Genomic DNA, 11,763 nt, shown 5'->3' with positions numbered 1-11,763 from the left:
TTCGCGAGGCGAAAAAACTGGAGAGGTCAGGGAGATAGCTCTTAATTTCATTACAAAGCTCATCGATGCGTGGGCCTGGTCCTGTGGCCATTATTGTGCAGTCATCGGCGTAGGATACAATGGTGGCGAAGGTAGCTTCGATACGTAGCAGTTAAAAAAAGCGGGGATACGACACCACCCTGTGTTACCCATTGTTTAATTCTTCTGAATTTAGATGTTGTTGTTGTTGTTGTAGCAGTGCTTCGCCCCATCCAATAGGTGCGACCAATCACAAATTGTCATCAATATCCTCTAACGGGAGTATAAGGAAACTTGCTGAGAGGGGTGTTAGAGGCGTTTGTTCCTCATTACAATTGGTTTCATGTGAGGACACATTGCAAGCAGGACATACATTTTGTATATCGGGATTGATTCTGGATAGGTAAGAGTTTAACCGGTTACAGTACCCAGATCGAAGTTCCAGACCTGTTCTGGGTATAACGTCCACAGAAAAGATCGCGAGAGCGGAAATGGGGCCGGTCTCGCACTTATCATACACCACTCAGTGCAATATCATATATTTGATCCCGACATCGGCCGCAGCAACAATGTCCTAGAACGTCATGGCTTATCTGTCCGGTTAGGCGATGTAAAACTAGAAATCATCATCTACATTCCTCCTGCCACCTGCTACCCCAGTGGATACCGCCCTAATATTAGCGCCTTACTCACTGGCGATAATCGCATTATCTTAGGCGATTTCAATCCCCTTCACTATCTATGGCATTCAAACTTGCAGGCGGACAGCAGAGGTGAGATGTTAGTGGATCAAATAGAAGAAACGACGTTCTGCACAAAAAACGGAGACGCCACCACTCGTATGGTAGGAAGCTGTCACAGTTCGCCAGATATATCAATCGCGAGTGCAGGACTCGTAAACTGCGTCAACTGGCAGCCGATGGCAACATTGGCATCCGATAACCTGCCAATACTTATTTCGCTCGAGCGTACCGCCGACTTCATCGTCACCGAAAAACGCACTTTATTTTATTTATTTATTTATTTATTATTACGGTCTTTAAGACCTAGTTTAGGTTAAAATAAGAAATTAAACATAAATACTCATGTCACATTTAGTGACGTACAATATAAAAACAATTTTTCTTTGAACTTACTAATATTTTCACAGTCTTTCAAATCAGAAGGTAACTCATTATACATTTTATACCCTAAATATTCAAGAGACCTTTTGGCGAACTCAGTTCTTATTCTAGGCAGTCTTATATTATTGCAATTTCTTGTTCCATAATTGTGGATTTCATGATTATAATGTATTTTACTACTCAGGTAATTCGGTAACATTCCTAACCTAAGTTGGTGTATAAATTTCAATATGAAATAACTAACTGACTGTTTAATACTAAGCCAGTTTAATCTATTGAGCATTACAATTTTTGGCGTTCTTGGAGGACATTTTAAAATAAATCGCATTGCCTTGTTTTGCTGTATTTGAAGTTTCTTAATATATATATCATTACTTAATAGCAGAATAGTAGGACAATAAATAAAGTGTGGTTCAATAATTGAACGATATACCAATATTTTATGACTTTGACTGATATGTTTACATGTTCTATACATGAAGCCTATTTTCTGTGCAATTTTCTTTTCCAGATAAGTTACATGCTCTCCAAAATTTAGATTATCATCAATCAAAACTCCTAAATACTTAATTTTGTCTACTCTTTGGATTTCCATGTTTTTTACCTTCAGCGTAATATTATTTAAACTATTGTTACTTATGATATTGGTGTTTTTACAAAATATCATGAACTTAGTTCTTTCGACATTTAATTTCAGTTTTCTAAGGCATAACCAGTTGTATAGCGAGTCCAGGTCTTCTTGTACTTTCAGCATGGCACATTCTGCATATTTTTCACTTATGATAAGCAATGCATCATCCGCAAATAGACGTATTTTACAGTATTTTAAGCATCTTTTGATATCATTGATATACAATGTAAACAATATTGGCGCCAAGACCGAGCCTTGTGGTAAACCAATGTTAACATCCACCACTGATGAAACCTCCTTTCCAATTATCGTTCTCTGTTTTCTGTCACCCAAATAACTCCGGAACCATTCCAAAGCCTTTCCTCTTATACCAATTTTAAACATAACGTCCAATAGCTCAGATCTATCGACAGTTTCAAAAGCCCGTTTTAAATCCAAGAAGACAGACACCGTAAATTTTTTGTCCGCCATGTCTTCTTTCCAATCTGCAATTACCATATTCAACGCTGTTTCACAAGAATGGCTCTTCCTGAATCCCGATTGTTCTGGGATAATCACATTGTGCTTCTCTAAGTATGCCACAAGTTGATCCTTCACCACTGTCTCCATAATTTTTTCATCTGTAGGTAACGTGTTAATTGGACGTAGTTCCTCAGGTTTCATTGTATTTTTTACTTTTTCAACAGGTATTATTGTTGAAATTTTCCAGTAACTAGGTACAATACCGCTGTTTAAGGATTCGTTAATTATGTCTTTGTAGAAATTAGCAGTATATGTCATGGCATCTTTAACGACACCCTCCGATAAAAGCTTGTCGCCGCCATATTTGTTTTTAAGTGATTTTGTGATAATAATAATATCGTCCACTACAATGTCAGTAAATTTAAATGTTTCAAATGGATTACTATGATTTGCGCTTATTTCATCCCCATTTACAATTTCTTCGATGCTATCATTAATTTCCACAATACTTTGTATAAAAAAGTTATTTAGGGCATTAGCTATATCATATTCATTTTCCAGGCATTCACCGTTAATTACAATTTTAGTGATATGTTTTTTAACATCATTAAGCTCGACGAGGTCTTTTAGACACTTCCACATACGTTTCATATCGCCATTGTTATGATTTACTCTATCTTCCATGTATTTCTTTTTTTTATAAATTATGGTTCTTTTATATATTTTCTTAATGACGTTATATTCGTCCCAAAATCCAGTATTTCGAGCAGTTTTATAAGATTCTATTTTTCTTTTATGCAGGTTTGTTAATTCTCGGTCGTACCACTTATTTCTTATCTGTATTTGGGTCCTCTTTATATAAGTCAGTGCTTGCATAGCCACAGTTACAACTTCGTTTAGGGCTTTAGTTTTAGTTTCTACTCCGGAAATTGACATAAAGCTGAAATCGCATGTTCGTAGCAAAGTTAAAAGATTTTCAGCACTATAGTACTCCCAACATGTAACAGTAGCATACCTTCTCATTTTACAAAGCTTTGTTGTTGGCACTTCGAAGTGGATTGTCTCATGGTCAGAAATGCGATGTTCACCTATATTTACTGCTTTAACTTTATCATTGTTACTGAATAGCAAATCAATTCTTGTAGACGAGTACTCTGTTATCCTTGTGTCGAAGTTTATCCTTTGTATCATTGCCATTTGTGCAAATAAACTTGTTAGCTGGTTTGAGTATGTTGACGATACATTTACATTGATATTAAAATCACCAATTATTAAATTATTATCCGCCTCCTTGAGATGTTCAGTGATGATTTCATTTAGATAAGTAATAAAGGTGGAGTCACTGCTACTTGGTGAGTGATATAGTACACCGATTTTCCATTTTAACGCGCATTTGTTTATTTTTACAATAATGCACCACACATTCATGTTGATAGCTTTATTACAAACTATGCTAAATTGTACTTTCATAAACTTTAAAAAAGGAAAGTGGGATGAATACAAATCCTTTACAGACAGCCGCTTCGCTGCCCTCCATATCCCGACTGATGCTCGCCAAGGGGAGTGTGCTTTCCACAAGGTCATTGAATCCGCCTCGGCTCGCTTTATTCCCGCCGGAAGAATTCCCGAAATTCGGCCTCATTTTCCGGGGGAGGCCGCAAATTTAGCGAGAGAACGTGACCTTATAAGACAGGTCGATCCTTGCGATCCCCAAATAAGGGATATAAACCAACGCATCAGATTGCTTGTGGATGAACACAAGCGGGCGAAATGGGAGGAGCATCTAAGTGTTGTAACCTCTCTGCCGGTGTGGGTACGCTTTGGTCCACAGTAAAGTCCCTATCTAATCCGTCCAAGCACAACGCCAAAATTTCCATCGCCTTTGGCGATAAATTGATGTGAAATGCGAAAAAATGCGCGAGCGCTTTCAGCCGACAATGTATAATGCATTCTACGGTTGGCAAAGTTAGACGGAGGGCCAACAGACACGCACATAAATTCAGCGCGTCCCCAAATTCCATCACCGCCAAAGAGGTTGAGGATGCCATCGGTCAAGCTAAACCATCTAAAGCAGTGGGCCCAGACGACATAGCCATGCCGATTTATTTATTTATTTATTACAGCAAAAAAGCCTAATTCATAGATTAAATTAGATTACAATTTACTATCTTATTGCTAAGGTTTTACAATATTCGTAAAGCTTTGCTTTAAAAGCTACGATTTCATTACAACTTTTTATATCTATAGGCAGTTCATTGAAACTTTTTAGACCTTTATAAAAAATATTTTGCTGATCTATTTCAGTTCGGAATAAAGGCAGTTTGAAATTATGTTTATTCCTTGTATTAATGTTATGTGTTTGCGTAACAAATACTACGTTTTGACTTAGATATTCAGGTACATTTTCACTTTTAATATTAAATATAAACTTCATTGCGTGAAAAAAAATCTTGACACTTAACCAGTTCAAACTTCTCAGCATATCAGCCGTACGAGTATCTCTAGGTTTTTTAAGAATATATCTCATACATCTGTTTTGCATCTTTTGAAGTTTATCTATTTCTTTGTCTGACACAATGAATGGAATAAATGGGCAGTATACAAAGTGCGGTTCTATAATGGACTTATATATAATTATTTTGTACTTTTTTTTTAATATATTTGGATGTTCTCTGCATAACGCCAATATTTTTCGCAACTTTCTCGACTGTGTAGTTTATATGTTCTTCAAACTTGAGTTTGTTATCAATTATAATTCCCAAATATTTAATACTGTTAACTTTTTGTATGCTTTCATCATTTATTTTTATACCAATTATATCCTCCTCATACGTTCCTCCTTGTTATTATCATAAATTTCGTTTTATTTATATTAAGTTTCAGTCTATTTCCTCACAACCATTTATACAGGTTATTCAGTTCATGTTGTATTTTAGAAAGTGCAGAATTAATATTATTCTCACTAATCATTATTAATGCATCATCAGCGAATAGTTTAATTTTACAACCTTCTCACTAATCAATCTTAATGCATCATCAGAGAATAGTTTAATTTCACAACCTTCAATAGCGTTAACTATATCAATAATATAAATTAAGAACAGTATCGGGGTCAAAACTGAGCCTTGTGGTAACCCTATGGGCACTTCCAATTCATCACACATCACGTTATTTATAACCGTTTTCTGTCTCCTCTGCTTCAAATAGCTGCGAAACCAATCAAGTTGTATACCAGTTATACCTATACGTTGCATTTTTTAATTAAGATCTCCCTATCCACTGTTCCGAATGCTCTTATGAGGTCAAGGAAGACTGAAGCAAACACTTTTTTATTATTTAACTCTTCTTTCCAGTCAGATATCACCAAATTAAGAGCTGTCCCACAAGAATGTTTCTTTCTAAAGCCTGACTGTTTGTATGTATGTATGTATTCATAATTTATTCAGTCTATGATTAAACAATCTTACAGACTAGAATACAAAAGCAAATAAATACTTAAACAAATAATCAACTGAAAACCACAACGAATAACGTAAGTAACATGACTAGCGAAAACAAAAGATAAAAAGATAATGCAAGTAAAGATTATAGGAACTCTTGCAAAGTTGCCTTGAAGATGCTTCTCGACAAAGAAAAATCAGTAAAAAACCTCCTTGAGAGTCTATTAAATTCATTTAGTGCCCGAAAAATTGGGTCAAAATTACAATAATTAGCCCTGCAAGCACTCATGTAAAATGGAAAAAATGTTCGAAGACTCCGATTAGGTACATTAAATGACACCTTCGCTAAGAGAACTGGGCAATCAAGAGAGCCAACTATTAGATCATAGACGAACATTAGCAGATGTTCTATCCTTCTGGATTCGAGAGGTTGGAGATTTATGAGTAAGCAGCGCGAGTGATAGGATGGAATTGGGTCGTCAAAGTTGAGTGAAAATAGACAAAAACGAGTAAGTTTTCTTTGAACCCTTTCAATTCTGGCAGCATAGCAGCTATAGATAGGATTCCAAACAATTGAGGCGTATTCTAGTTTTGAACGAACGAGAGAGGTATAAAGAGCCTTCCTTGTATAAGGATCCTTAAAGTCTTTTGCATATCTACGAAGAAAGGCAAGGTTTATGTAAGCCTTGGGGAGCATATAAGAGATATGATTGACAAAAGAGAAAGAGGAATCAAAAACAACACCTAAGTCAATAAATTCATTAACCGAAACCAGTCGAGCACCTGCGATATCGTAGAGGGTGGAATATAAGTTAGATGATTTAGTAAACGACATGTGGAAACATTTATTCACATTGAGGAAGAGATTATTGGCATTACACCATTCAATAAGATTATTTAGGTCATTTTGTAAGAGTAGGGAATCCGACTCGCCATTAACTCTATGAAATAACTTTAAATCATCTGCATATAGAAGGAAAGAGGACGAAAAAAAAACAGGAACCAATATCATTTATAAAAAGCACAAACAACAAAGGCCCGAGAATGCTACCCTGTGGAACTCCAGACGTTGCATAAAAAGGTAGGGACTTGCAGCCCTCGATTTCAACACATAGAGACCGGTTCGATAGATACGATTTTAACCAAGATAAGAATACAGAGTGAAATCCAATATACTCAAGTTTAGATAGTAAGATTTGATGTGAAACTTTATCAAAAGCCTTTGAGAAGTCGGTATATATGGTATCAACCTGGCAGCCATCCTTAAATGCAGAGATACAGAAATCAGAAAACGACCCTAGATTAGTGACAGTAGAGCGGCTAGCAACAAACCTATGTTGACGCGGGTCAATCACCCTTTTAATGATAAAAGACAACTTCTCCTTTATGATTTTTTCGAAAAGCTTTGAGCATACTGTGAGTTTGGCAATCGGCCTATAGTTATAAATGTCATTTTTATTACCAGATTTAAAAATAGGACAAATTGAGCTCCTTTTCCATCTATCGATAAAAGTTCCAGAGGACAGAGATAAATTGAAGATATGGCAAATGGGAGCGCAGAGAGTTAAACTACAGTGCTTCAGTAAAAAGGCGCAAAGGCCATCAATGTCACAACTTAGCGAGGGTTTAAGGGAAAGCATAGCATTGCGAACATCATCCTCTGAGATAATGAGGGAGCTAAAATCAAATGAATTGTTAGTGTTAGTTGTCAGAGCATTTGACAATGATGATAGTGTATTAGTTGCGACTGTAGAAGTAGATGAGGCTGCCAATGTATAAGTGGATTCAGGAACATTATAAGCCAGAGCAAACGAAGATTGTGTTTGTTTATTTGCAAATGTAGATGTGAAAGAAGATGGATGTTGAGAAGAGGCAAATGTAAACAGAGCGCGAAAATTATTAGAATAGGAACCGTTTGATGGCTGCATAGAAATTGTTAGTGGACTATGAACATTAGAGTTGACATTATTTCTGATGTTGAGATCCGGAGAATATGCAGGAACACTCAAATTATTGTTGGACAAATGCAAAGAATTGATTAGTTCTTCCTTTAGCGAGTCAAATTGTTTAGAAAACTTTAGGAATTTATTATCAATAGCACTTGTGATTAGCTCAAAACCAAGCTTTTGAGCGGTGAGCACAGAATCAAGAGCTTTACAGAGCTTTACAGAGCTTATCCGGCATATCTGCACACTCTTCACACACGTACAACAAATGACGATTAGATTTAATTAGTCGAATATGATAATCAGAGATATTTTTGCAACAAGCACGATGAAATATTTTTTTGCAAAAGCCGTTACACGGCACAATATTAGAATCCGACTTGGAAAAACATTTATTGCACTTCGCACAGGAATCATCCATGACAAAAAATACAAACAATTAAAGTAAAATTGAGAGAGCGGTAAACAAAAACACGACCGCACACAACGAATATCCAATTCAATTGCTAAAACTGTTGGTGGTATACTATTATTATCTTTAAGGTATTTCACTAACTGGTTCTTAACATAAGCTTCAAGTATTTTACAATCACTGGGCAGCGTGTTTATGGGTCTAAGTTCTTCAGGTTTTACTGTCTTTTTAACTTTTCCACTGGTATCACCGTTGACGTTTTCCACTTATCCTGTATACGATATACAGTCTTTAAGTACTCCATCAGTTAAAAGTCGCCTATTTTATATTTGAGCCGTTTATTTTGAAAGTGGCATAAGTCATTTCCAACTCATGGTCTTTAATGCATTGTTATTTTTGAACGAATGCATATATAGATGGTTGTACAATTATAAAATAATAATAAGAATTGCATCTTTTGGATATTGGACTAACAAACTGGAGGCGAGGAGAGATACAAACAAATTATCACTGAACCTAAACGACATGAAATGACTTATGCCACTTTCAAAATAAACGGATCATTTGAACACTTTCAGAATATTAACAACGTCATCTGTTGTTATTTTGGCAAACTTTAATCTACAATTGACTTGTATATCACTTAATGCTACACGGCAAGGTTCTATGCTGTTATTAATTTCTATTACGATGGTTAAAAGCCTAAGAAAAGAGGGTTTTAAATATTTAGCACATGTCTTCAACGTGTCCCTTTCCACCTTTGTCATTCCCGAAAAATGGAAAATGGCCAAGGTGGACCCGCTACTAAAGCCTGGGAAACCATCTAACATAGGAGAGTCATATCGCCCGATATCTCTCCTACCGCCAGTAGCCAAGACGCTTGAATCCATTGTGCTCCCTTATTTCAAAGCAAATTTGCAACTAGCCTTTCATCAGCATGGCTTTAGAAAACTTCATAGCGCGCTAAATGCCATTAGCACCCAGATAAATTGCGGTTTAAATCAAAACCCCCACCATAGAGCAGTACTCGTTGCGCTAGACCTATCAAAAGCTTTTGATACGGTCAACCATGGCACGTTACTGTAGGACCTGGAAGGGTCTACCCTTCCCCCAAGTCTTAAAAGGTGGACCGCAAATTATCGGGGTGGCCGGCAGGCATCGGTGCAATTTAGAAACGCAACATCAAAACCAAGAAGAATTAAGCAAGGGGTGCCACAGGGTGGTGTCCTATCCCCACTTTTGTTTAACTTCTATATATCAAAGCTACCTTCGCCACCAGAAGGAGTTACTTTCGTTTCCTACGCCGATGACGGCACAATAATGGCCACAGTCTCAGGCCCACAGATCGATGAGCTTTGCAATAAAATAAACAGCTAACTCCCCGATCTCTCCAGTTTTTTCACCTCACGAAATCTGACATCACCGACTAAATCATCGACGACCTTATTTACAACATGGACGTCCCAAATGTCGACCATTTTGAACATCCACGTCAATGGCACTACGCTACCCACTGTCTAATACCCCATAATCTTGGGTGTGACGTTTGATCAGGATCTACATTTTGGTGAACATGCAGCCGCAATTGCACCGATAATCCAGATCCGTAATAAAATCCTCAAATCTCTTGCTGGCAGTACTTGGGGAAAAGATAAAGAAACGCTCATTACCACTTACAAAGCAATTGGCGAGCCGATTGCATGCTACTTGTCCCCGATATGGCCGCCAAGCCTAAAGACTCCTCACTGTAAGAAGCTACAGGCCTGGCAAAATACTGCCCTCAGAACCGCCACGGGTTGTCTTCTTATGTCCCCAGAACACCATCTACATAATGAGGCGAGAATACTCCCCATTAGGGAGAGAAATGAAATGCTAAACAAACAGTTCCTATTGAATACCCAGAAACCTGGGTATCCCAACAGACATCTGAATGATGAGCCAACACTGCCCAGGGGTTTAAGGAGTCTTCTCCGTAAGCATTATGAGGAAATGCGGCACCTGAGGACACAGCCGTATGAAGCCAAAAAAACACAAGCAGGTCCTCAGTGAACTCCACAAACAGGCGTCGGACCTCTATGCCAGAAATTGCCCGGTGAATCCTGTACTCAAAGAACAATACCCAAAACTTGCAGAAGAGGAACGCACACCCCCTAGGGAAACGCGATTCCCTCTAGCTCAACTTCGATCTGGATACTGTAACGCTTAGACTATTACCAACCAGTGATTCCGGCCACGTCTAATTCGTGAATGAACTATCAGCATGTTCATTCGTGAAGCACGGCGAAGTACTAGTACGGCAAACATTTTTATTGGAGTTCATGGTTTGAGGAGTAAGGGTGCACGTTATATGTCTTCTTAACGAGCAAAGCATTCTGCTTATATGCATATAATTGGACTGGAGTATTGTAGAAATCCCTTTTATTTTGAACTCACGAATTATTTAATCAAAAGTTTTTTTAACATGGATTGCGTTGTGACAAGAGAAGGAAGAATACATGATTGGTCAGTTCTCAATCGGATTTCTCATAAAAATAAATATTTATAACATAAACGTCAACCAGCCGACAATTAAGCAAAATCCTCCGTACGGTGCAAGACGTCCAAAGCGTTTATCGCCTGTGAACGCACGGTAGTAGAGTGTACCACTGAAAAGGATTGTTCCTGCCAATAAAAGACTACCAGTCTGCAAAATGAATAAAATCGTAAGTGGACTACATTGTTATAAGAACTAGCTTTTGGTAAAAATCTAGAACAGCGTCCTCTGCCATTGCGCGTGTCAAAAGACTCGTCTTGACCTCGCCAACAATAATAACAAGTCACATCAAGAGATATTTACTATAAAAGTTGAAAATGTTCCTGCGGCTGTTGTAATTTTGATTAAATTAATAGCCCGGACTAGCAGTCCACCGCTGTTCTAGATTACAGATTTTTTTTCTTATCATACCACAGCCGGATATCTAGCCAAGGGTGATCCCAATAGAGCCAGTGCGTGCAAAAAATGGAAACGGTTGGCTGTCTCAAATATTTTTTTCAATTCATCCTTTTCATAGTCTGGCGGTAGTTTATGACTACCGATGGCACCAATAATCACAGCAGAGGCCCCACTTAATCCTGCTAGTCGCACAAAGTTATGGTGACGCCCGACTAGTTTCCATAATGGTGGTATAACATTTCCCATATCTTTCGTTGCAACCAATTCTGATGAAGCTTTTACAGCCGGTGGACTATTAGTACTCCCCTACAAAATTATATTTGATTTAAACATTTCAAGAGAATTTTCGACACATGTATTTCAAATATTTATACCGTTCCACGAGAAAATAAAGACGATGCACTGGAGCCAACGGCTTTACTAATGGGATTTCCGATTGTAATGTAATGTAAGCTTTCTGTAAACGTCATTTTCGTTTGTGTTATTCAGGCTAATCGCTGATATTCTCGTTCGACCAGTCGTATTTCCAGTTTCCCCTAATTCCTTTTAGATCTATATATTTTTAATTAATTTACACGAAATTTACTATTTTTTTAATATAAAAAAATAATATTCAGACGAGGAGATAAAAAGATATAAAATTTTCAACTATTAAGCTCTAAACATAGTGTACCTATACCAAGTGTGTTCACTAAGCGATAAACGTCAAAAATACAAACAGCCTCGCTCACCTGATGGAAATCTCAGGTCTAGAGTCGCATTTTTGGTTTCAACGACAACATTTTTGACTACCAATCG

The 11,763-nt window shown here is 37.4% G+C and overlaps 1 protein-coding gene across 1 annotated transcript; it reads right to left on the bottom strand.

The window, feature by feature from the left end:
* Positions 1-10,449: 10,449 nt before the first annotated feature.
* On the bottom strand, positions 10,450-11,649 carry LOC137250174 (transmembrane protein 256 homolog). The gene is made up of 3 exons (XM_067782560.1): positions 11,340-11,649; positions 10,978-11,271; positions 10,450-10,716 (listed from the first exon to the last, which is right to left on the bottom strand). The coding sequence occupies exons 1-3, from the start codon at positions 11,433-11,435 to the stop codon at positions 10,573-10,575; spliced, it is 534 nt and encodes a 177-aa protein (XP_067638661.1). The 5' UTR covers positions 11,436-11,649; the 3' UTR covers positions 10,450-10,572.
* Between the last annotated feature and the right edge of the window lie 114 nt (positions 11,650-11,763).

The sequence above is a fragment of the Eurosta solidaginis genome, chromosome 4, assembly GCF_040869045.1.
Source record: "Eurosta solidaginis isolate ZX-2024a chromosome 4, ASM4086904v1, whole genome shotgun sequence".
Lineage (NCBI taxonomy): Eukaryota > Metazoa > Arthropoda > Insecta > Diptera > Tephritidae > Eurosta > Eurosta solidaginis.
The sequence above is the reverse complement of the archived record's forward strand: the minus strand, read 5'-3'. Positions and strand labels throughout refer to the sequence as shown.

Bases quoted from the DNA above. Each gene is read 5' to 3' on its own strand.
- LOC137250174 (XM_067782560.1), bottom strand. From the start codon at position 11,435: ATGACGTTTACAGAAAGCTTACATTACATTACAATCGGAAATCCCATT. The intron at 11,272-11,339 runs GTATAAATATTT...ATAATTTTGTAG, and splicing joins CTTTATTTTCTCGTGGAACG to GGGAGTACTAATAGTCCACC. The intron at 10,717-10,977 runs GTATGATAAGAA...TTCATTTTGCAG, and splicing joins TGGCTAGATATCCGGCTGTG to ACTGGTAGTCTTTTATTGGC.